This window comes from Pseudophryne corroboree, chromosome 6 (assembly GCF_028390025.1).
Source record: "Pseudophryne corroboree isolate aPseCor3 chromosome 6, aPseCor3.hap2, whole genome shotgun sequence".
Classification (NCBI taxonomy): Eukaryota; Metazoa; Chordata; class Amphibia; order Anura; family Myobatrachidae; genus Pseudophryne; species Pseudophryne corroboree.
This window is the reverse complement of record NC_086449.1, coordinates 247,060,198-247,086,925: the sequence shown is the minus strand read 5'-3', so window position 1 is coordinate 247,086,925 and position 26,728 is coordinate 247,060,198. Positions and strand designations below refer to the sequence as shown.

Genomic DNA, 26,728 nt, shown 5'->3' with positions numbered 1-26,728 from the left:
CTCTTCCGGTTCAATACTGCAATGGACGGAAGTATGCGTTACCATGGAAACCGACACATTTAGGATGGGCAGAGAAGCCGGTACCTCATTCCATGCATTTACAATACTAGTACAAAGAGAGAGGATCAGTGTTATCGGCGCTCTGCTCTGTGTGACTGAATGGTGTCCTGGAGAGAGTTGACAGCGGCAGTAACAGCATAAGCACATGACTGGCACACGCAAGACAAGAGGTCAGGATGATTAGTAGATCGCAGAAGAAATCAAGTATCGGCAGTGGTAGACAGAAGCAGGAGATTCTTAGCAATGGCTGCGTCCTTACTGTCATTTGTTGTTCGCGGGCTCCGTATCTTCAGCAGCTCCCATGCGTCACTGCCAGGCTGCAGGCGTATTCTTACCCGTCCTCCATTTAGGCCAGTTCCCGGGGCCGATTCTAATGTGGAGAGTGATGCAGAGTCGGAGGAGGATGAAGAGCGGGCTATAGAGAGGTAATGATGAGCTGCATTCATCCATCTGCTTATAGCATACTCTCTATGGTAACAGCCCTCTTAGATATGTACCAGTCAGTAAAAATGGGCTATTACGACAACTGCTGTACAGTAAAGGTGTTATAAATATCAACCAATTTGATTGTATCCATAAATGCTCTAGTTCGCGATATAATGTCCATACTGCCTGTGATTTTGCTGCCCATGTTGATCCATAGTGCTAGCTGTTGGGTCCTCTAGCCATATGAAAAGCTCAATATTAATTTTATCACGTTTGATCAGATAATTATTGGGTATGTTAGTAAGTGCTATCAGAAGACCTGTATGCTTGTGATAAGGTTTCAATCTTACTGATAGGACCAGTCTGCTTGGCCCGAGACAGATTTCCCTTGAAGGTATCCGCTTGAGAAAGGGCTATTTGTGCCTGAAATGTTGCTAACTTGCACAATATACACACCGTGTGTAGTGCAACTGTTGCAGAGTGCCATCTATTTTTTTTTTATCTATGATAAAAGTTTACTTATGTTTATGGGGGAGATATCAAACCTTAAAGTGGAGAGAGAAAAAGTAATAACCAATCCGCCTTTAACGGTCATGTTTCAGGCTTTGGAAAATGTCGGGAGCTGATTGGTTGGTACTTTATCCATTTTATCTCTCTACAAGGTTTGATAAATCTCCCTGTATATATGTTATGTTAGTGTACCCCATGTTCTGAACTTTTACCGTGGTACCCTGCCGTGGATGGCACATTGAACGGGTGTAGTATGGTTGCATACTGAAAACCACCCTGTTGAACTGCATGCGATGTGTTCTAATGAGTTCAATTCAACTCATGATTCCAAACTCAGACGAATACTCTTATAGCCATCATCTGGTGGCTATGGGCCTGTGTGGTGGTGTATTATTGTTGTGCTGAAGAACCTGGTTTCATCTGAGTGAATACATGACATGAGCAGGTGCAAATAATACACAAACTCCAAATGTCATGTTTATTTTGGAGATGGAGTGACCCATCTCCCTGGCACCTACTATCAAGCCTTGTTCAAAGTTGCTTAAATTGTGTCAACTGATATCTTCACTGCAAATTATATGTCAATGGATAGCAGAGACCTCTGTGTGTGTGTGTGTGTGTGTGTGTGTGTGTGTGTATATCTATATCTCTATCTATCTTCAATTTCAGAAAATACCATTTAATGCGTAGGTTGGAGTCATGTACTGGGAATGGAAGTGTGTTTGTGTTCTTAGCGTGAATGTGTGCATAGTAGAAAATACCACCGTTTCAGTACTGCTATGTGACAGTAAAGACAAATTCCCATGGTACTACTGGTGAGTACAAACCCATTTTTAAAAAATATTTATTTCTGGATGGAATTCATGCTTTCAAGTCATTATATTGTGCAACACCACAGGATAATATTGGACCTACTGTGAGTGCGCACACCGCTTGGAGATCTATCTATCTGTGTTGTAATGAGAGGCAGCACGCATTTAAATCCAATAAAAGGTACAGGGTCCATACATCATCCTTTTGTATATCAACACTTACCCCATCCATCCATACACAGCAGGGACAAGCACTCACTTGTAAGTATAAGCATCTAGAAATATTTATTGAATGAACACCAAGGATCACAATCACATGGCAAGTGTAACTGTGATCCCTGCTGTGCTGGTCTGGATGGATGGCAAGTTTAATGCTGATATGTTGGTGTCGCTTTTTTCTGTGAATTTTTCATAGCCAATCAGATGTTATTGATCCCCTTTTACACAGCGCACTGAAGAGGAGGCAGAAGGCAATCTTGTTGAAACGAATGAAAAGACAATTGGAGCCCCCTGGACCACCTGAGAGGCGCCTCACCTGGAATGCAATCGAGCAAATAAAGTAATTTATAAAAAAAAATAGAAATAGAAATAAAAAAAGAGAGAAAGAAAAAGGGAAACTAAGGTTGTAATGTGACAATCATTTTTGTATGCAGCCCTGCGCTGCCAGTTAAAAGCAGCCTGTTTGCAACACGTGGGATATTCCCTTTTCTCTGACGTCCTAAGTGGATGCTGGGGACTTCGTCAGGACCATGGGGATTAGCGGCTCCGCAGGAGACAGGGCACAAAACTAAAGCTTTAGGATCAGGTGGTGTGTACTGGCTCCTCCCCCTATGACCCTCCTCCAAGCCTCAGTTAGGTTTTTGTGCCCGTCCGAGCAGGGTGCAATCTAGGTGGCTCTCTTAAGGAGCTGCTTAGAAAAAGTTTTTAGGTTTATTATTTTCAGTGAGTCCTGCTGGCAACAGGCTCACTGCATCGAGGGACTTAGGGGAGAGAAGTTCAACTCACCTGCGTGCAGGATGGATTGGCTTCTTAGGCTACTGGACACCATTAGCTCCAGAGGGAGTCGGAACACAGGTCTCACCCTGGGGTTCGTCCCGGAGCCGCGCCGCCGACCCCCCTTGCAGATGCTGAAGATTGAAGGTCCAGAAACCGGCGGCAGAAGGCTCTTCAGTCTTCTTGAAGGTAGCGCACAGCACTGCAGCTGTGCGCCATTGTTTGTCACACACTTCTCACCAACGGTCACGGAGGGTGCAGGGCGCTGCTGGGGGCGCCCTGGGCAGCAATGTAAATACCTTTCTCTAACGTCCTAGTGGATGCTGGGAACTCCGTAAGGACCATGGGGAATAGCGGGCTCCGAAGGAGGCTGGGCACTCTAGAAAGATCTTAGACTACCTGGTGTGCACTGGCTCCTCCCACTATGACCCTCCTCCAAGCCTCAGTTAGATTTCGTGCCCGGCCGAGGTTGGATGCACACTAGGGGCTCTCCTGAGCTCTTAGAAAGTTATAGTCTTAGAATTTGTTTTTCTCTAACGTCCTAGTGGATGCTGGGAACTCCGTAAGGACCATGGGGAATAGCGGCTCCGCAGGAGACAGGGCACATCTAAAGAAAGCTTTAGGATCACCTGGTGTGCACTGGCTCCTCCCCCTATGACCCTCCTCCAAGCCTCAGTTAGATTTTCTGTGCCCGACGAGAAGGGTGCACACTAGGGGCTCTCCTGAGCTCTTTGTGAAAGTTTTAGTTTAGGTTTATTATTTTCAGTGAGACCTGCTGGCAACAGGCTCACTGCATCGAGGGACTAAGGGGAGAAGAAGCGAACTCACCTGCGTGCAGAGTGGATTGGGCTTCTTAGGCTACTGGACATTAGCTCCAGAGGGACGATCACAGGTTCAGCCTGGATGGGTCACCGGAGCCGCGCCGCCGGCCCCCTTACAGAGCCAGAAGAGCGAAGAGGTCCGGAAAAATCGGCGGCAGAAGACTTTCCTGTCTTCAGATAAAGGTAGGCGCACAGCACCGCAGCTGTGCGCCATTGCTCTCAGCACACTTCACACTCCGGTCACTGAGGGTGCAGGGCGCTGGGGGGGCAGCGCCCTGAGACGCAATAAATCGATAGAAAACCTTTTATGGCTAAAATAAATGCATCACATATAACTCCTGGGCTATATGGATGCATTTAACCCCTGCCAAAACATACAAGAAAACGGATGATAAGGACGCCGAGAAAGGGGCGGAGCCTATCTCCTCAGCACACTGGCGCCATTTTCCCTCACAGCTCAGTTGGAGGGAAGCTCCCTGGCTCTCCCCTGCAGTCACTACACTACAGAAAGGGGTTAAAAAAGAGAGGGGGGCACAAATTAGGCGCAGTATAAACAATACAGCAGCTATAAAGGGAAAAACACTTATATAAGGTTATCCCTGTATATATATATAGCGCTCTGGTGTGTGCTGGCAAACTCTCCCTCTGTCTCCCCAAAGGGCTAGTGGGGTCCTGTCCTCTATCAGAGCATTCCCTGTGTGTGTGCTGTGTGTCGGTACGTTTGTGTCGACATGTATGAGGAGAAAAATGATGAGGAGACGGAGTAGAGTGTCTGTAATAGTGTTGTCACCCCCTGGGGGGTCGACACCTGAGTGGATGTACTGTTGAAATTGCGTGACAGTGTCAGCTTTGTATAAAAGACAGTGGTTGACATGAGACAGCCGGCTACTCAGCTTGTGCATGTCCAGACGTCTCATACAGGGGCTCTAAAGCGCCCGTTACCTCAGATACAGACGCCGACACGGATACTGACTCCTGTGTCGACGGTGAAGAGACAACCGTGATTTCCAATAGGGCCACACATTGCATGATTGAGGCAATGGAAAAAGTTTACACTCTTCTGATAATATAAATACCACCAAAAAAAAGGGGTATTATGTTTGGTGAGGAAAAACTTCCTGTAGTTTTCCTGAATCTGAGAAATAAAATGAGGTGTGTGATGATGCGTGGGTTTCCCCCCGATAACAATTGATAATTTCTAAAAAGTTATTGGCAGTATACCTTTTCCCGCCAGAGGTTAGGGTGCGTTGGGAAACACCCCCTAGGGGGGATAAGGCGCTCACACGCTTGTAAGAACAAGGGCTCTACCCTCTCTGGAGATGGCCGCCCTTAGGGATCCTGCTGATAGAAAGCAGGAGGGTATCCTAAAATGTATTTACACACATACTGGTGTTATACTGCGACCAGCAATCGCCTCAGCCTGGATGTGCAGTGCTGGGTTGGCGTGGTCGGATTCCCTGACTGGAAATTTGATATCCTAGATAAGGACAGTATATTATTGCCTATAGAGCAATTAAAAGATGCATTTCTATATATGCATGATGCACAGCGGAATATTTGCCGACTGGCATCAAGTATAAGTGCGTTGTCCAATTATACCAGTAAAGTGGTCAGGTGATGCGGATTCCAAACGGCATTTGGAAGTATTGCCTTAACAAAAAAGGGGATGTACCCCAGGTCGCCTCTCAAAATAAGACGCCGTATTATCAGGCGCAGTCCTGGTTGGCAAGCGGACAAAAGGGTTCCTCTTTTCTGCTCGTGACAGAGGGAGAGGAAAATGGCTGCAGAGATCAGCCAGTTCCAAGGAACAGAAACTCTTTTCCGCCTCTGCCAAGCCCTCAGTATGACGCTAGGGCTTTACAAGTTCAGGCACGGTGGGGTCCCGTTCTCAATGAATTTCAGTGCGCAGTGGGCTCACTCGCAAGTAGACCCCTGGATCCTTCAGGTAATATTTCAGGGGTACAAATTGGAATTCGAGACGTATCCCCCTCGCCGTTTCCAAAGGTCTGTTTTACCGACGTCTCCCGCTGACAGGGAGACAGTTTTGGAAACCATTCACAAGCTGTATTCCCAGCAGGTGATAATCAAGATACCCCTCCTGCAACAGGGAACGGGGTATTATTCCACACTATTGTGGTACCGAAGCCAGACGGCTCGGTGAGACCGATTTTAAAATCTAAAATCTTTGAACACTTGCATACAGAGGTTCAAATTCAAAATTGAGTCACTCAGAGCAGTGATTGCAAACCTGGAAGAAGGGGACTACATGATGTCTCGGGACATCAAGGATGCTTACCTTCATGTCAAAATTTACCCTTCTCACCAAGGGTATTTCAGGTTATGGTACAGAACTGTCACTATCAGTTCGGACGCTGCCGTAGGGATGGTCCACGGCACCCCGGGTCTTTACCAAGGTAATGGCCGAAATGATATCCCTTCGAAGGAAGGAAATTTTAGTTATCCCTTACTTGGACGATTCCCTGATAAGGGTAAGATCCAGGGAACACTTGGAAGTCGGTGTAGCACTATCTCAGGTAGTGTTGCGGCAGCACGATTGGATTCTCAATATTCCAAAATCGCAGCTGGTTCCGACGACTTGTCTTCTGTTCCTAGGGATGATCCTGGACACAGTCCAGAAAGAAGGTGTTTCTCCCGGAGGAGAAAGCCAGGGAGTTATCCGAGCTAGTCAGGAACCTCCTAAAACCGAACCAAGTCTCAGTGCATCAATGCACAAGGGTTCTGGGTAAAAATGGTGGCTTCCTACGAAGCAATCCCATTCGGCAGATTCCACGCAAGACTTTCCAGTGGAACCTACTGGACAAATGGTCCGGGTCGCATCTTCAGATGCTTCAGCGGATAACCCTGTCACCGGGGACAAGGGTATCCCTCCTGTGGTGGTTGCAGAGTGCTCATCTTCTAGAGGGCCGCAGATTCGGCATTCAGGACTGGGTCCTGGTGGCCACGGATGCCAGCCTGCGAGGCTGGGGAGCAGTCACACAGGGAAGGAATTTCCAGGGCTTATGGTCAAGCCTGGAGACATCTCTTCATATAAACATTCTGGAACTAAGGGCCATTTACAATGCCCTAAGTCAAGCGAAACCCCTGCTTCAGGGTCAGGCGGTATTGATCCAATCGGACAACATCACGTCAGTCGCCCACGTAAACAGACAGGGCGGCACGGGAAGCAGGGGGGCAATGGCAGAAGCTGCAAGGATTCTTCGCTGGGCGGAAGATCATGTGATAGCACTGTCAGCAGTGTTCATTCCGGGAGTGGACAACTGGGAAGCAGACTTCCTCAGCAGACACGATCTACACCCGGGAGAGTGGGGACTTCATCCAGAAGTCTTCCACATGATTGTGAACCGTTGGAAAAAACCAAAGGTGGATATGATGGCGTCTCGCCTCAACAAAAAACTGGACAGGTATTGCGCCAGGTCAAGAGACCCTCAGGCAATAGCTGTGGACGCTCTGGTAACACCGTGGGTGTTCCAGTCAGTGTATGTGTTCCCTCCTCTGCCTCTCATACCAAAAGTACTGAGAATTATACGGCAAAGGGGAGTAAGAACGATACTCGTGGCTCCGGATTGGCCAAGAAGAACTTGGTATCCGGAACTTCAAGAGATGCTCACGGACGAACCGTGGCCTCTACCTCTAAGAAAGGACCTGCTCCAGCAGGGGCCTTGTTTGTTCCAAGACTTACCGCGGCTGCGTTTGACGGCTTGGTGGTTGAACGCCGGATCCTGAAGGAAAAAGGCATTCCAGATGAAGTCATCCCTACCCTGGTCAAGGCCAGGAAGGACGTAACCGCAAAACATTATCACCGCATTTGGCGAAAATATGTTGCGTGGTGGGAGGCCAAGAAGGCCCCTACAGAGGAATTTCAACTGGGTCGTTTCCTCCATTTCCTGCAAACAGGACTGTCTATGGGCCTAAAATTAGGGTCCATTAAGGTTCAATTTTCGGCCCTGTCGCTTTTCTTCCAAAAGGAACTGGCTTCAGTGCCTGAAGTTCAGACATTTGTAAAAGGGGTACTGCATATACAGCCTCCTTTTGTGCCTCCAGTGGCACCTTGGGATCTCAATGTTGTGTTGAATTTCCTAAAGTCACATTGGTTTGAACCACTCACCACTGTGGACTTAAAATATCTCACATGGAAGGTGACGATGCTGTTAGCCCTGGCTTCAGCCAGGCGTGTGTCAGAATTGGCGGCTTTATCATATAAAAGCCCTTATTTAATATTTCATTCTGACAGGGCAGAATTGAGGACTTGTCCTCAATTTCTACCTAAGGTGGTTTCTGCATTTCACATGAAGCAACCTATTGTGGTACCTGCGGCTACTAAGGACTTGGAGGATTCCAAGTTGCTTGACGTGGTCAGGGCCCTGTAAATATATGTTTCCAGGACGGCTGGAGTCAGAAAATCTGACTCGCTGTTTATCCTGTATGCACCCAACAAACTGGGTGCTCCTGCTTCTAAGCAGACGATTGCTCGTTGGATTTGTAGTACAATTCAGCTTGCACATTCTGTGGCAGGCCTGCCACAGCCAAAAATCTTAAAATGCCCACTCCACAAGGAAGGTGGGCTCATCTTGGGCAGCTGCCCGAGGGGTCTCGGCTTTACAACTTTGCCGAGCAGTTATTTGGTCAGGAGCAAATACGTTTGTAAAATTCTACAAATTTGATACCCTGGCTGAGGAGGACCTGGAGTTCTCTCATTCGGTGCTGCAGAGTCATCCGCACTCTCCCGCCCGTTTGGGAGCTTTGGTATAATCCCCATGGTCCTTACGGAGTTCCCAGCATCCACTAGGACGTTAGAGAAAATAAGAATTTACTTACCGATAATTCTATTTCTCGTAGTCCGTAGTGGATGCTGGGCGCCCATCCCAAGTGCGGATTGTCTGCAATACTGGTACATAGTTATTGTTACCAAAAAATTCGGGTTATTGTTGTAGTGAGCCATCTTTTATAGAGGCTTCTCTATTATCATGCTGTTAACTGGGTTCAGATCACAAGTTGTACAGTGTGATTGGTGTGGCTGGTATGAGTCTTACCCGGGATTCAAAATCCTTCCTTATTGTGTACGCTCGTCCGGGCACAGTATCCTAACTGAGGCTTAGAGGAGGGTCATAGGGGGAGGAGCCAGTGCACACCAGGTGATCCTAAAGCTTTCTTTAGATGTGCCCTGTCTCCTGCGGAGCCGCTATTCCCCATGGTCCTTACGGAGTTCCCAGCATCCACTACGGACTACGAGAAATAGAATTATCGGTAAGTAAATTCTTATTTTTTCAGTGAGACCTGCTGGCAACAGGCTCACTGCAGCGAGGGACTAAGGGGAGAAGAAGCGAACTCGCCTGCTTGCAGCCGGATTGGGCTTCTTAGGCTACTGGACACCATTAGCTCCAGAGGGATCGACCGCAGGCCCAGCCTTGATGTTCGGTCCCGGAGCCGCGCCGCCGTCCCCCTTACAGAGCCAGAAGCAGGAAGATGGTCCGGAAAATCGGCGGCATGAAGACGTCCTGTCTTCACCAAGGTAGCGCACAGCACTGCAGCTGTGCGCCATTGCTCCTCATACACACTTCACACTCCGGTCACTGAGGGTGCAGAGCGCTGGGGGGGGGCGCTCTGAGGCAGCAATAAAAACACCTTGGCTGGCTAAAATACCTCAATATATAGCCCCTGGGGCTATATATGAGGTAAATACCCCTGCCAGAATCCCAAAATAAGCGGGAGAATAGGCCGCGAAAAAGGGGCGGAGCCTATCTCCTCAGCACACTGGCGCCATTTTTCCTTCACAGCTCGGCTGGAAAGAAGCTCCCTGGCTCTTCCCTGCATTTCTACAACAGTAAGAGGGAAAAAGAGAGGGGGGGCACTAAATTGGCATTGTATACAGTATAAGCAGCTATTAGGGACATAACTCAGTTAGTCCCTGTATATATATAGCGCTCTGGTGTGTGCTGGCATACTCTTACTCTGTCCCCCCAAAGGGCTTTTGTGGGTCCTGTCCTCTATTTGAGCATTCCCTGTGTGTGTGGAGTGTGTCGGTACGGCTGTGTCGACATGTTTGAGGAGGATAATGATGTGGAGGGAGAGCAGATGCCTTTAGCAGAGATGTCACCCCCTGCGGGGCAGACACCTGAGTGGATGGTATTATGGCAAGAAATGAGTGCACGTATAGACTCCTTACATAAAAAATTTGACGACATGCCGACTGTGGGACAGCCGAGTCTTCAGCTCGTGTCGGTCCAAGGGTCTCAAAAGTCATCAGGGGCTCTAAAACGCCCGTTATCTCAGGTGGCACAAGTAGATGTCGACACGGATACTGACGCCAGTGTCGACGACGATGAGTCAAATTTAATGCCCGTTAAGGCCATTCGCTGCATGATTGAGGCAATGAAAGAGGTGTTAAATATTTCTGATTTACATCCAGGTACCACAAAAAAGGGTATTATGTTTGGGGAGAAAAAACTACCTGTAGTTTTTCCCCCGTCAGATGAATTAAATGAAGTGTGTGAAGAAGCGTGGGCTTCCCCTGATAAGAAATTGGTGATTCCTAAGAAATTACTAATGGCGTTCCCTTTCCCGCCAGAGGATAGGTTACGTTGGGAAACACCCCCGAGGGTGGATAAAGCGCTCACACGTTTGTCAAAAAAGGTGGCACTACCGTCCCAGGATACGGCCGCCCTTAAGGAACCTGCTGATAGAAGGCAGGAGGCGATCCTGAAGTCTGTATATACACACTCAGGCATTATACTCAGACCAGCAATTGCGTCAGCTTGGATGTGCAGTGCTGCCGCTGCATGGTCAGATAACCTGTCAGAAAATATTGACACACTAGACAGAGACACGATCCTGTTAACAATTGACCATATAAAAGACTCAGTCTTATACATGAGAGATGCACAGAGGGAAATCTGCCGGCTGGCATCTAAAGTAAGTGCACTATCTATCTCTGCTAGGAGATGCTTATGGACTCGCCAGTGGACTGGAGATGCAGATTCCAAAAGGCACATGGAAGTTTTGCCTTATAAAGGGGAGGAATTATTTGGGGATGGTCTCTCCGACCTAGTTTCCACAGCAACGTCTGGGAAGTCAGCATTTTTACCCCATGTCCCCTCGCAGCCTAAGAAGGCGCCATTTTATCAGGTTCAGTCCTTTCGATCCCAGAAAAATAAGCGGGGAAAAGGAGGGTCTTTTCTGTCAAGAGGCAGAGGCAGGGGAAAAAGGCTGCAGCAAACAGCAGGTTCCCAGGAACAAAAGTCCTCCCCCGCTTCCTCTTCCAAGTCCGCCGCATGACGGTGGGGCTTCACAAGCGGAGCCGGGTACGGTGGGGGCCCGCCTCAGGAATTTCAGCGATCAGTGGGTTCGCTCACAGGTGGATCCCTGGATCCTTCAAATAGTATCTCAAGGATACAGGCTGGAATTCGAGGCGATTCCACCCCGCCGTTTCCTAAAATCCGCCTTGCCGATTGCTCCCTCAGACAGGGAGGCAGTGCTAGCGGCAATTCACAAGCTGTATTCCCAGCAGGTGATAATCAAGGTACCCCTACTCCAACAAGGCCGGGGTTACTATTCCACACTATTTGTGGTACCGAAACCGGACGGTTCGGTGAGACCCATTCTAAATTTGAAGTCCTTGAACACATACATAAAAAAATTCAAGTTCAAGATGGAATCGCTCAGGGCGGTTATTGCAAGCCTGGACGAGGGGGATTACATGGTATCCCTGGACATCAAGGATGCTTACCTACATGTCCCCATTTACAATTCTCACCAGGAGTACCTCAGATTTGTGGTACAGGATTGCCATTACCAATTCCAGACGCTGCCGTTTGGACTCTCCACGGCACCGAGGGTATTTACCAAGGTTATGGCGGAAATGATGATACTCCTTCGAAAAAAGGGAGTTTTAATTATCCCATACTTGGACGATCTCCTAATAAAGGCACGATCCAAGGAACAGTTGTTAGTGGGAGTAGCACTATCTCAGGAAGTGCTGAGCCAGCACGGTTGGATTCTGAATATCCCAAAGTCACAGCTGGTCCCCACGACACGTCTAATGTTCCTGGGAATGATTCTGGACACGGCCCAGAAAAAAGTGTTTCTCCCGGAGGAGAAAGCCAGGGAGTTGTCTTCTCTAGTCAGAGACCTCCTAAAACCAAAACAGGTATCGGTGCATCACTGCACGCGAGTCCTGGGAAAGATGGTAGCTTCCTACGAAGCAATTCCATTCGGCAGGTTCCATGCCAGAATCTTTCAGTGGAACCTGTTGGACAAGTGGTCCGGATCGCATCTTCAGATGCATCGTTTAATAACCCTGTCTCCACGAACCAGGGTGTCTCTTCTGTGGTGGCTGAACAGTGCTCATCTTCTGGAGGGCCGCAGATTCGGCATACAGGACTGGGTCCTGGTGACCACGGATGCCAGCCTACGAGGCTGGGGGGCAGTCACAAAGGGAAGAAATTTCCAGGGACTATGGTCAAATCAGGAGACTGCCCTTCACATAAATATTCTGGAACTAAGGGCCATTTACAATGCCCTAAGTCAAGCAAAATCCCTGCTCCTACACCAGCCGGTGCTGATCCAGTCAGACAACATCACGGCAGTCGCCTATATGAATCGACAGGGCGGCACAAGAAGCAGGACGGCGATGGCAGAAGCCACAAAAATTCTCCGATGGGCGGAGAATCATGTACTAGCACTGTCAGCAGTGTTCATCCCGGGAGTGGACAACTGGGAAGCAGACTTTCTCAGCAGGCACGACCTCCACCCGGGAGAGTGGGGACTTCATCCAGAAGTCTTCCAAATGATTGTAAATCAATGGGGTCGTCCACAGGTGGACATGATGGCGTCCCGCATAAACAAAAAACTAGAGAAGTATTGCGCCAGGTCAAGAGACCCTCAGGCGATAGCGGTGGACGCCCTGGTGACACCGTGGGTGTACCGGTCAGTGTATGTGTTCCCTCCTCTACCTCTCATACCAAAGGTACTGAGAATAATAAGAAAGCGAGGAGTAAACACAATTCTCGTGGTTCCGGATTGGCCAAGAAGAGCGTGGTACCCGGAACTTCAAGAGATGATCTCAGAGGACCCTTGGTCCCTGCCGCTCAGACAGGACCTGCTACAGCAGGGCCCCTGTCTGTTCCAAGACTTACCGCGGCTGCGTTTGACGGCATGGCGGTTGAACGCCGGATCCTGAAGGAAAAGGGCATTCCGGAGGAAGTCATTCCTACGCTTATTAAAGCCAGGAAAGATGTTACGGCAAAACATTATCACCGCATATGGCGGAAATATGTTGCATGGTGCGAGGCCAAAAAGGCCCCAACAGAGGAATTTCAACTGGGTCGATTTCTGCATTTCCTGCAAGCAGGAGTGAATATGGGCCTAAAACTAGGCTCCATTAAAGTACAGATCTCGGCTCTGTCGATTTTCTTTCAAAAGGAACTAGCTTCAGTACCTGAAGTTCAGACATTTGTGAAAGGAGTGCTGCATATTCAGCCCCCATTTGTGCCTCCTGTGGCACCGTGGGATCTCAACGTGATGTTGAATTTCTTGAAATCACATTGGTTTGAGCCACTAAAAACCGTGGATCTGAAATATCTCACGTGGAAAGTGGTCATGTTATTGGCCCTGGCATCAGCCAGGCGAGTGTCAGAATTGGCGGCTTTATCATGTAAAAGCCCTTATCTGATTTTTCATATGGATAGGGCAGAATTGAGGACTCGTCCCCAGTTTCTCCCTAAGGTGGTGTCAGCGTTTCACCTGAACCAGCCTATTGTGGTGCCTGCGGCTACTAAGGATTTGGAGGACTCCAAGTTGCTAGACGTTGTCAGGGCCCTGAAAATATATGTTTCCAGGACGGCTGGAGTCAGAAAATCTGACTCGCTGTTTATCCTATATGCACCCAACAAGCTGGGTGCTCCTGCTTCTAAGCAGACTATTGCTCGTTGGATTTGTAGTAGAATTCAGCTTGCACATACTGTGGCAGGCCTGCCACAGCCTAAATCTGTCAATGCCCATTCCACAAGGAAGGTGGGCTCATCTTGGGCGGCTGCCCGAGGGGTCTCGGCTTTACAACTTTGCCGAGCAGCTACTTGGTCAGGGGCAAACACGTTTGCAAAATTCTATAAATTTGATACCCTGGCTGAGGAGGACCTGGAGTTCTCTCATTCGGTGCTGCAGAGTCATCCGCACTCTCCCGCCCGTTTGGGAGCTTTGGTATAATCCCCATGGTCCTTACGGAGTTCCCAGCATCCACTAGGACGTTAGAGAAAATAAGAATTTACTCACCGGTAATTCTGTTTCTCGTAGTCCGTAGTGGATGCTGGGCGCCCATCCCAAGTGCGGTCTATCTGCAAGACTTGTACATAGTTATTGTTAACTAAATCGGGTTATTGTTGAGCCATCTGTTGAGAGGCTCTATTGTTTCATACTGTTAACTGTGTTTCATATCACGAGTTGTACGGTGTGATTGGTGTGGCTGGTATGAGTCTTACCCGGGATTCAAAATCCTTCCTTATTGTGTACGCTCGTCCGGGCACAGTACCTAACTGAGGCTTGGAGGAGGGTCATAGTGGGAGGAGCCAGTGCACACCAGGTAGTCTAAGATCTTTCTAGAGTGCCCAGCCTCCTTCGGAGCCCGCTATTCCCCATGGTCCTTACGGAGTGCCCAGCATCCACTACGGACTACGAGAAACAGAATTACCGGTGAGTAAATTCTTATTTTTATGGCTAAAAAATACATCACATATAGCCCTTGAGGCTATATGGATGTATTTAACCCCTGCCAGATATTACAAACTACGGGAGAAAAGCCCGCCGGAATAGGGGGCGGGGCTTATTCTCCTCAGCACACAGCGCCATTTTCCTGCTCAGCTCCGCTGTGAGGAAGGCTCCCAGGACTCTCCCCTGCACTGCACTACAGAAACAGGGTAAAACAGAGAGGGGGGGGCACTTTTTATGGCGATATTTTATATATTTAAGCTGCTATAAGGATACAACACTTATATAAGGTTGTTCCCATATATATTATAGCGCTTGGGTGTGTGCTGGCAAACTCTCCCTCTGTCTCCCCAAAGGGCTAGTGGGGTCCTGTCTTCGATAAGAGCATTCCCTGTGTGTCTGCTGTGTGTCGGTACGTGTGTGTCGACATGTATGAGGACGATGTTGGTGTGGAGGCAGAGCAATTGCCGGTAATGGTGATGTCACCCCCCAGGGAGTCGACACCGGAATGGATGGCTTTGTTTATGGAATTACGTGATAATGTCAGCACATTACAAAAATCAGTTGACGACATGAGACGGCCGGAAAACCAGTTGGTACCTGCCCAGGCGTCTCAGACACCGTCAGGGGCTGTAAAACGCCCTTTACCTCAGTCGGTCGACACAGACCCAGACACGGACACTGAATCTAGTGTCGACGGTGAAGAAACAAACGTATTTTCAAGTAGAGCCACACGTTATATGATCACGGCAATGAAGGAGGCTTTGCATATCTCTGATACTGCAAGTACCACAAAAAGGGGTATTATGTGGGGGGTGAAAAAACTACCTGTAGTTTTTCCTGAATCAGAGGAATTGAATGATGTATGTGATGAAGCGTGGGTTAACCCAGATCGAAAAGTGCTAATTTCAAAAAAGTTATTGGCATTATACCCTTTCCCGCCAGAGGTTAGGGCGCGCTGGGAAACACCCCCTAGGGTGGATAAGGCGCTCACACGCTTATCAAAACAAGTGGCGTTACCGTCTCCTGATACGGCCGCCCTCAAGGATCCAGCTGATAGGAGGCTGGAAACTACCCTAAAGAGTATATACACACATACTGGTGTTATACTGCGACCAGCCATCGCCTCAGCCTGGATGTGCAGTGCTGGGGTGGTCTGGTCGGATTCCCTGACTGAAAATATTGATACCCTGGATAGGGTCAGTATTTTATTGACTATAGAGCAATTAAAGGATGCTTTTCTTTATATGCGAGATGCTCAGAGGGATATTTGCACTCTGGCATCGAGAGTAAGTGCGATGTCCATATCTGCCAGAAGAAGTTTATGGACGCGACAGTGGTCAGGTGATGCGGATTCCAAACGACATATGGAAGTATTGCCGTATAAAGGGGAAGAATTATTTGGCGTAGGTCTATCGGATCTGGTGGCCACGGCAACTGCCGGAAAATCCACCTTTTTACCTCAGACCCCCTCCCAACAGAAAAAGACACCGTCTTTTCAGCCGCAGTCCTTTCGGTCCTATAAGAACAAGAGGGCAAAAGGACAGTCATATCTGCCCCGGGGCAGAGGAAGGGGTAAGAGAGGGCAGCAAGCAGCCCCTGCCCAGGAACAGAAGCCCTCCCAGGGTTCTGCAAAGCCCTCAGCATGACGCTGGGGCTGTACAAGCGGACTCAGGAGCGGTGGGGGGTCGACTCAGGAATTTCAGCGCACAGTGGGCTTGCTCACAGGTGGACCCTTGAATCCTGCAGGTAGTATCTCAGGGTTACAGGTTGGAATTCGAGAAGTCTCCCCCTCGCCGGTTCCTAAAGTCTGCTTTGCCAACGTCTCCCTCAGACAGGGCGACGGTATTGGAAGCCATTCACAAGCTGTTTTCTCAGCAGGTGATAGTCAAGGTACCCCTCCTACAACAGGGAAAGGGGTATTACTCCACGCTATTTGTGGTACCGAAGCCGGACGGCTCGGTAAGACCTATTCTAAATCTGAAATCTTTGAACCTGTACATACAAAAATTCAAGTTCAAGATGGAATCACTCAGAGCAGTGATAGCGAATCTGGAAGAAGGGGACTTTATGGTGTCCCTGGACATAAAGGATGCTTACCTGCATGTCCCAATTTGCCCTTCACATCAAGGGTACCTCAGGTTCGTGGTGCAAAACGGTCATTATCAGTTTCAGACGCTGCCGTTTGGATTGTCCACGGCACCTCGGGTCTTTACCAAGGTAATGGCCGAAATGATGATTCTTCTGCGAAGAAGAGGCGTATTAATTATCCCTTACTTGGACGATCTCCTGATAAGGGCAAGGTCCAGAGAACAGCTGGAGGACGGAGTAGCACTAACCCAAGTAGTGCTGCAACAACACGGGTGGATTCTGAATTTTCCAAAATCTCAGTTGACCCCGACAACACGTCTGCTGTTCCTGGGAATGATTCTGGACACGGTTCAGAAAAAGGTGTTTCTTCCGGAGGAGAAAGCCAAGGAGTTATCCGAACTTGTCAGGAACCTCCTAAAACCAGGAAAAGTGTCTGTGCATCAATGCACAAGAGTCCTGGGAAAGATGGTGGCTTCTTACGAAGCAATTCCATTCGGCAGATTCCACGCACGAACTTTTCAGTGGGATCTGCTGGACAAATGGTCCGGATCGCATCTGCAGATGCATCAGCGGATAACCTTATCGCCACGGACAAGGGTGTCTCTTCTGTGGTGGTTGCAGAGTGCTCATCTGTTAGAGGGCCGCAGATTCGGCATACAGGACTGGGTCCTGGTGACCACGGATGCCAGTCTGAGAGGCTGGGGAGCGGTCACACAGGGAAAAAACTTCCAGGGAGTATGGTCAAGCCTGGAGATGTCTCTTCATATAAATATACTGGAGCTAAGAGCAATTTACAATGCTCTAAGCCTGGCAAAACCCCTGCTTCAGGGTCAGCCGGTGTTGATCCAGTCGGACAACATCACGGCAGTCGCCCACGTAAACAGACAGGGCGGCACAAGAAGCAGGAGAGCAATGGCAGAAGCTGCAAGGATCCTTCGCTGGGCGGAAGATCATGTGATAGCACTGTCAGCAGTGTTCATTCCGGGAGTAGACAACTGGGAAGCAGACTTCCTCAGCAGACACGATCTACACCCGGGAGAGTGGGGACTTCATCCAGAAGTCTTCCACATGATTGTGAACCGTTGGGAAAAACCAAAAGGTGGATATGATGGCGTCTCGCCTCAACAAAAAACTGGACAGGTATTGCGCCAGGTCAAGAGACCCTCAGGCAATAGCTGTGGACGCTCTGGTAACACCGTGGGTGTACCAGTCAGTGTATGTGTTTCCTCCTCTGCCTCTCATACCCAAAGTACTGAGAATTATACGGCAAAGGGGAGTAAGAACGATACTCGTGGCTCCGGATTGGCCAAGAAGAACTTGGTACCCGGAACTTCAGGAGATGCTCACGGAAAATCCGTGGCCTCTACCTCTAAGACGGGACCTGATTCAGCAGGGACCGTGTCTATTCCAAGACTTACCGCGGCTGCGTTTGACGGCATGGCGGTTGAACGCCGAATTCTAAAGAAAAAAGGCATTCCAGAAGAGGTCATTCCTACACTGGTTAAAGCCAGGAAGGAGGTGACTGCACAACATTATCACCGCATTTGGAGAAAATATGTTGCGTGGTGTGAGGCCAGGAAGGCCCCCACGGAGGAATTTCAACTGGGTCGATTCCTACATTTCCTGCAAACAGGATTGTCTATGGGCCTCAAATTGGGGTCCATTAAGGTTCAAATTTCGGCCCTGTCGATTTTCTTCCAGAAAGAATTGGCTTCAGTTCCTGAAGTCCAGACTTTTGTAAAAGGAGTACTACATATACAGCCCCCGGTTGTGCCCCCAGTGGCTCCGTGGGACCTGAATGTAGTTTTGGATTTTCTCAAATCCCATTGGTTTGAACCACTCAAATCGGTGGATTTGAAATATCTTACATGGAAAGTAACCATGCTACTGGCCCTGGCTTCAGCCAGGAGAGTATCAGAATTGGCGGCTTTATCGTATAAGAGCCCATATCTGATTTTCCATTCGGACAGGGCAGAACTGCGGACGCGTCCTCAGTTTCTACCTAAGGTGGTGTCAGCGTTTCACCTGAACCAGCCTATTGTGGTGCCTGCGGCTACTAGCGATTTGGAAGATTCCAAGTTGCTGGACGTTGTCAGGGCATTGAAAATATACATTTCAAGGACGGCTGGAGTCAGAAAATCTGACTCGCTGTTTATACTGTATGCACCCAACAAGCTGGGTGCTCCTGCTTCTAAGCAGACGATTGCTCGTTGGATTTGTAGCACAATTCAACTTGCACATTCTGTGGCAGGCCTGCCACAGCCTAAATCTGTCAAGGCCCATTCCACAAGGAAGGTGGGCTCATCCTGGGCGGCTGCCCGAGGGGTCTCGGCATTACAACTCTGCCGAGCAGCTACGTGGTCGGGGGAGAACACGTTTGTAAAATTCTACAAATTTGATACCCTGGCTAAAGAGGACCTGGAGTTCTCTCATTCGGTGCTGCAGAGTCATCCGCACTCTCCCGCCCGTTTGGGAGCTTTGGTATAATCCCCATGGTCCTGACGGAGTCCCCAGCATCCACTTAGGACGTCAGAGAAAATAAGATTTTACTTACCGATAAATCTATTTCTCGTAGTCCGTAGTGGATGCTGGGCGCCCATCCCAAGTGCGGATTGTCTGCAATACTTGTACATAGTTATTGTTACAAAAAAATCGGGTTGTTATTTGTTGTGAGCCGTCTGTTCAGAGGCTCCTACGTTTGTCATACTGTTAACTGGGTTTAGATCACAAGTTATACGGTGTGATTGGTGTGGCTGGTATGAGTCTTACCCGGGATTCAATATCCTTCCTTATTGTGTACGCTCGTCCGGGCACAGTATCCTAACTGAGGCTTGGAGGAGGGTCATAGGGGGAGGAGCCAGTACACACCACCTGATCCTAAAGCTTTAGTTTTGTGCCCTGTCTCCTGCAGAGCCGCTAATCCCCATGGTCCTGACGGAGTCCCCAGCATCCACTACGGACTACGAGAAATAGATTTATCGGTAAGTAAAATCTTATTATTTATCCCTATGAACCTCAAGAAATATAGACAAACAATAGATGGTCGCAAACTAGCGCTGGGTTTAAAATAATGAAATTTATAAACAACTTGAGACTTTTCAATCTTCGTCCAAAGTTTCTTTCAAGCTCTTTCCATGTATCAGAAAGACACTCACTTTATTATTCTGTCTCGCTTTCATGTAAAGGTATCTTTCTATCACCATACATCCACGGTACACTTCACTTGCAATGGACTTAGCTGTTGGAATAACACTTACTTTAGTGTCCTGTCCCGCGTACACATCAAGGTATCTTTCGTATCCCTCACAGTATGGGCGGCAGGAATAAGGCAGACCAGTATTTTTCCAAAAACACACGGCTTCTTTATTCATCCAATACAGCAAGTAAATGATCTGGTATAATGGCTAGCAGCAAACTTGATCATTTACTTGCTGTATTGGATGAATAAAGAAGCCGTGTGTTTTTGGAAAAATACTGGTCTACCTTATTCCTGCCGCCCATACTGTGAGGGATACGAAAGATACCATGATGTGTACGCGGGACAGGACACTAAAGTAAGTGTTATTCCAACAGCTAAGTCCATTGCAAGTGAAGTGTACCGTGGATGTATGGTGATAGAAAGATACCTTTACATGAAAGCGAGACAGAATAATAAAGTGAGTGTCTTTCTGATACATGGAAAGAGCTTGAAAGAAACTTTGGACGAAGATTGAAAAGTCTCAAGTTGTTTATAAATTTCATTATTTTAAACCCAGCACTAGTTTGCGACCATCTATTGTTTGTCTATATTTCTTAAGGTTGTAATGTATTACCATTACCCAGGGGAATAAGGGGATACGGTCATTAGGTCGACATGGAAAAAGGTCGACATTTGTTTTTTAATTTTTTTTAAATTTTTTCATACTTTTATGATCCACGTGTACTACGATTGGGAATAGTAACCTGGGCCGAGCGCAGCGAGGCACCTCATCCAAAGCATGGCGAGCCATGCAAGGGTACACGGTGCACTAATTGGCGTTCCCTGTCACTTTACGAAGAATACGACACCAAAAAAAGTAAAAAAAAAAAAAAAACTCATATTGACCTTTTTCTTTGTCGACCTTGTTCATGTCAACCTAATGACCATGTCAATCTAATGCATGTTGACCAATAGTGGTCAACCTAATGACCCATACCCGAGAATTAGAATCGCTCATTATGTGCCCATAGTGATTTTGGAGTGCACACTACTGGGTACATTCAATTAGTGTTGGATCCTCTCCGACGTAGAGGATTGACACTTCACTATTCAATTTGCGGGCATTTCCGACAGGTTTTTGTCCATTTTCGACAATGCCGATCCAACTTTTTTAAAGTCGAATCGGCATTGTTGAAAGCGGGCCAAAACCCTGTTGGAAACACCTGCAAATTCGACAAAACATGTGGATCCGCAGCTAATCCGCCGAGCCACATGTTTTCCGACAAGTCGTAAAAACGGCACTGGACTTTAATAGGTCGAATCCAGATTCGACCTGAAAGTCAGAAAATGCAGTTTTTCCGACTTGTCTGAAATTCTGACAATAATTGAATAGACCTACACAACTGTTATTGTTTGTTGACATATAAAGATTTAGGGGTATATGCAATTCACTGCGAATCGCGGCAAATTATCGCCGTTTTTAAATTCGACACAATTCGACAGGTGAATTCCGGCAGGTGGCTGCTGGAATTCACCATATTCAATGCAAAACGGATTCGACAGACCCGCGGGCGAAAATCGTCCGATTTGGCGGATTTTGCCGCGATTTTAAAAAACGGGAAAAACCCGGAAAAAAAAAATGGCGTGGGGTCCCCCCTCCAAAGCATAACCAGCCTCGGGCTCTTCGAGCTGGTCCTGGTTCTAAAAATGCGGGGAAAAAATTGACAGGGGATCCCCCGTATTTTTAAAACCAGCACCGGGCTCTGCGCCTGGTGCTGGTGCAAAAAATACGGGGGACAAAACGAGCAGGGGTCCCCCGTATTTTTCACACCAGCATCGGGCTCCACTAGCTGGACAGATAATGCCACAGCCGGGGGTCACTTTTATGCCGTGCCCTGCGGCCGTGGCATTAAATATCCAACTAGTCACCCCTGGCCGGGGTACCCTGGGGGAGTGGGGACCCCTTCAATCAAGGGGGTCCCCCCCCCCCCAGCCACCCAAGGGCCAGGGGTGAAGCCCGAGGCTGTCCCCCCCCATCCAATGGGCTGCGGATGGGGGGGCTGATAGCCTTTTGTGATAATGAAAAGAATATATTTTCCAGCAGTACTACAAGTCCCAGCAAGCCTCCCCCGCAAGCTGGTACTTGGAGAACCACAAGTACCAGCATGCGGGAGAAAAACGGGCCCGCTGGTACCTGTAGTACTACTGGGGAAAAAATACCCAAATAAAAACAGGACACACACACCGTGACAGTAAAACTTTATTTCATACGTCGACACACACATACTTACCTATGTTCACACGCCGACATCGGTCCTCTTCTCCATGTAGAATCCACGGATACCTGAAAATAAAAGATCAATATACTCACCTCAGCCATGGTCCAGAGATACATCCACGTACTTGGCAAAAAAACAAAACGAACACACGGGCCACCGGACTGAAAGGGGTCCCATGCTGACACATGAGACCCCTTTCCACGAATGAGACCTGTCAGTGACAGCTGTCACACAAAGGTCTCTAAAGCCAATCAGGAAGCGCAACTTCGTTGCGCTCACCTGATTGGCTGTGCGCTGTCTGAACTCCGACAGCGCATCGCACAGCCCCGTCCATTTTATTCAATGGTGGGAACTTAGCGGCTAGCGGTGAGGTCACCCGCCGGTCAGCGGCTGACCGCGGGTAACCCCACCGCTAGCCGCTAAGTTCCCACCATTGAAACTAATGGAGCGGCTTTGCGATGCGCTGTCACAGCACAGACAGCGCACAGCCAATCAGGTGAGCGCCACGGAAGTAGCGCTTCCTGATTGGCTGAAGGGACTTCAGTGACAGGAGTCACGTGATGTCCCGGCATTCGGGAGAAAGGGGTCTGATGTGAAAGCATGGGACCCCTTTAGTCCGGTATGGAGCGGGTGTTCGGTTTGTTTTTTTTAACAAGTACGTGGATTTATATCTGGACGTGGATGTACCTCTGGACGCTGGAAGGTGAGTATAATTTTTTCACAGGTACCCTCGGATCGTCGGAGACCGTGGCAGTCGGCGTGTCAACATAGGTAAGTATGTGTGTGTCGGTAGTGTGTAATAAAGTTTTACTATCAAGGTGTCTGTGTACTGTTTTTATTTGGGTATTTTTTTCCCAGTAGTACTACAGGTACCAGCGGGCCCGTTTTTCTCCCGCATGCTGGTACTTGTGGTTCTCCAAGTACCAGCTTGCGGGGGAGGCTTGCTGGGACTTGTAGTACTACTGGAAAAAACAATATCTTTTTATTATCACAAAAGGCTATCAGCCCCCCCATCCGCAGCCCATTGGATGGGGGGGGACAGCCTCGGGCTTCACCCCTGGCCCTTGGGTGGCTGGGGGGGGACCCCTTGATTGTAGGGGTCCCCACTCCCCCAGGGTACCCCGGCCAGGGGTGACTAGTTGGATATTTAATGCCACGGCCGCAGGGCACGGCATAAAAGTGACCCCCGGCTGTGGCATTATCTGTCCAGCTAGTGGAGCCCGATGCTGGTGTGAAAAATACGGGGGACCCCTGCTCGTTTTGTCCCCCGTATTTTTGGCACCAGCACCAGGCGCAGAGCCCGGTGCTGGTTTTAAAAATACGGGGGATCCCCTGTAATTTTTCCCCCGCATTTTTAGAACCAGGACCAGCTCGAAGAGCCCGAGGCTGGTTATGCTTTGGAGGGGGGACCCCACGCCATTTTTTCCCCCGGGTTTTTCCCGTTTTTTAAAATCGCGGCAAAATCCGCCAAATCGGCCGATTTTCGCCCGCGGGTCTGTCGAATCCGTTTTGCATTGAATATGGTGAATTCCAGCAGCCACCTGCTGGAATTCACCTGTCGAATTTAAAAACGGCGATAATTTGCCGCGATTCGCCGTGAATTGCATATACCCCTTAGAGTTTTGTAGAAATTATATGTTTTGACTTTTTGAATGGAATAGTTGGTGTAGTTTGTTTTAGCTGAGATGTGGTCACCTTCTCATAAAGGTGTATCCAAGTTGTAGCTCGTGTACTGTATATATTGTGTAGATAAGGTGAACCCTGCTGTCATTTATCTGGTCAGTTAGTCTCTGCTTGACTTATCTTACATACTGCCAGCTTGCTTTTATTGTTTCATACAAAGCAGAGTGCATATGACTTGTTGCTGTGGGTTGTAAAGTATTCGATGCACTCCTTAATCATTTCCTGTGGATTATCAGTCTTGCTCATTAAGATTTAATAGTTGCTGTCTACTGGGAAGAACTTAAAATACGGAATCCAGACAAGCTATAGGGGCAGCAAGGGATGGTCCTGGAAGCATTGAATCAGATAACGTTTGTGCTGTAGAATTTCAAAATTTGTGAATATATCACTTCTAAATGCATAAGATGTCTCTGTCATACTAGGGTTTATTCTTCATGTTTGTTTGTGTTTCCTTTATTTTGGCAGGTATCTGAGACAGGAGTTCCCTGAAGAGTGGACATTGCAACGATTGGCTGTGGGTTTTAATGTTAGCACTGATGTCATAAAGAAAGTACTGAAGTCAAAATTTGTACCACCTGAGGTACGGAAAATGAAGCAGGATGCCTCGGTTTCCAAACTTTTAGGACAAATCTCTACAGGCTCAAGAATTGATCATTTACAACTAAGGTCTCCTGCTAAAGATTCAGCACAACAGTTATTACCATTTGGGGGGGATGAGAGTCGGCTGCTGGTCAGTCAGTCATCCCAAGTTCTGCCTCCTCCAAAGACATCAGACTCTTCTCTGGTAACTTTGAGGTCAGGGAGTCCACAAAATAATGTGCCGAAATCTCTTGTCCGAAAACAAGAGTCACAAAATGCTATGCCAGGAGTTATCTCTGCTGTGTCTGAAGTGAGTCTCGCCACAAGTGGTATGGTAGAACCAGCTCAAAGTGCACCTGTGGAACCAGACCAGGTCGTGCTGAACGAGAAATGGGATGGTGAAGTATTAAGTGATCATCAACTGGAAGACCTGGCAAACAGTGGCCTTCAGAACAGTATGAAAGTTGAACAAAAAGGGAGAGAGTTTTTTGACAGTAATGGGAATTTTCTTTACCGTATTTGAGTTTTTATTCAATATAAATATGTATATACAGTAGTTACTGATTTATTACATGGATATGACTTATTTTGATAAACATTAAAAACTGTATTCTGCTGCTGTTTTGTCCATGGATTTTTCACTCTAACATGGGTGAGGGGAACTTTTCTTTTGTTGGTTTATTCCTCACACAGTCAGGTTCATAAATATTGGGAAATCGACACAATTCTCATATTTTGGGCTCTATACACCACCACAATGGATTTGAAATGAAACAAACAAGATGTGCTTTAACTGCAGACTTTCCGCTTAAAATTTGAGGGTATTTACATCCAAATCAGATAAACGGTGTAGGAATTACAACGGTTTCTATATGTGCCTCCCACTTTTTAAGTCAAATTGTGTGGTTTTTTGTTGTCCGCTCGCTAGCAGTTTTTAGCAGCCGTGCAAACGCTAAGCCGCCACCCTCTCGGAGTGTATCTTAGCTTAGCAGAAGTGCGAACGAAAGGATCGCAGAGCGGCTACAATAAAATATTGTGCCGTTTTAGAGTAGCTCCAGACCTACTCAGGCGCTTGCGATCACTTCAGACCATTCAGATTACGGATTTGACGTCACAAACACGCCCTGCTTTCTCCCAGCCACGCCTGCGTTTTTCCAGGAACGCCTGCGTTTTTACGAACACTCCCTGCAAACGGTCAGTTGACACCCAGAAACGCCCACTTCATGTCAATCACTCTGCGCAGCCATTGCGACTGAAATGCATCGCTAGACCTTGTGTAAAACTACATCGGCCGTGCGCATTGTGCCGCATAAGTGCCTTTTTTTGCATCATCTCTGCGCAGCGAACATTTTCAGCTAGCGAACAACTCAGAATGACCCCCATTATAAGAAATGCGGCATAAAGCACACAATATCGCACCATCGAGCCTGTATGCAGGTCCGACGGAGGATGTTGTATGCGACGTGCAGGAGCGCACATCATATGCAATATCACGTGTACACATTACATAATATTGTATGCGATCATACGATATCAGCCGTATCGCATAATGTGTACACAGTCTTAGACACTCAGTCCCTGGAAAGATATTTTGCAAGGGAATATTGAGTTACAGTGGGGCATCCTAGAATAACACAACTTTTAGTCTTGAAGATGTTGAGAAAATTCACTTCCCAGATTCTTGATCTCTGATTTGCAAAAGGATATAAAATGTATTTCTCATACGTCCTAGAGGATGCTGGGGACTCCAAAAGGACCATGGGGTATAGACGGATCCGCAGGAGCCTGGGCACACTATAAAGACTTAAACTGGGTGTGAACTGGCTCCTCCCTCTATGCCCCTCCTCCAGACCTCAGTTAGACTTTGTGCCCAGGAGTGACTGGACACACACTAGGGGAGCTCTCCTGTGTTTCTCTAAAAGACTTTGTTAGGTTTTTTATTTTCAGGTAGACCTGCTGGCTACAGGCTCCCTGCATCGTGAGAGTGAGGGGGGAGAAGCAGGACCTACTTCTGTGAGTTTCAAGGCTCTGCTTCTCGGCTACTGGACACCATTAGCTCCAGAGGGTTCGATCACTTGGTGCGCCTAGCTGCTTGTTCCCGGAGCCACGCCGTCACCCCCTCACAGAAGCCAGTAGAAAGAAGCCGGGTGAGTATGTGAAGAACAGAAGACATCAGTAACGGAGGTACAGCGGTCGCGCTGCGCTCCATGCTCCCACACAACGGCACTCACAGGGTGCAGGGCGCTGGGGGGGGAGCGCCCTGGGCGGCAGGTTACTGTTGTTTTTTAATTAGACTGGCTATGAAAACGTGTTCGGGGCCCGGGCATGGTAGAGCGTGCTACGCGCCTTGACCCCCCGCCGCCGGCGTCCACGGGTGCAGGGGAGTGGAGCACCCTGAGCAGCAAATTATATTGTTTTATTTTGTGGGCAGAAGGGTTTGTGTTGGCGCTGCCGGGGGGCTCCATGTCCGGACCCCCGTCAGCGCGTGTTAGTGCACTGCGCGCCTTTTTTCTCCCCTGCCGCTGGCTCCCAAAACGGGTGCGGGGCGCTGGGGAGGGAGCGCTCTGAGCAGCATTT

At 48.3% G+C, this 26,728-nt stretch overlaps 2 protein-coding genes across 3 annotated transcripts in view; one reads left to right on the top strand and one right to left on the bottom strand.

Moving 5' to 3' along the window:
* Positions 1-26,728, bottom strand: part of VPS33B (VPS33B late endosome and lysosome associated) — a 252,332-nt gene that overhangs the window by 183,151 nt on the left and 42,453 nt on the right. The window lies entirely within an intron of this gene.
* NGRN (neugrin, neurite outgrowth associated) lies at positions 84-24,768 on the top strand. Of its 2 annotated transcripts, XM_063925843.1 has the most exons (3): positions 95-485; positions 2,257-2,367; positions 24,038-24,768. In XM_063925843.1, the coding sequence occupies exons 1-3, from the start codon at positions 304-306 to the stop codon at positions 24,672-24,674; spliced, it is 930 nt and encodes a 309-aa protein (XP_063781913.1). In that variant the 5' UTR covers positions 95-303; the 3' UTR covers positions 24,675-24,768. The 2 variants fall into 2 exon arrangements, with proteins under 2 accessions (XP_063781914.1, XP_063781913.1); XM_063925844.1 differs by lacking the exon at positions 2,257-2,367 and having other exon boundaries at positions 84-485.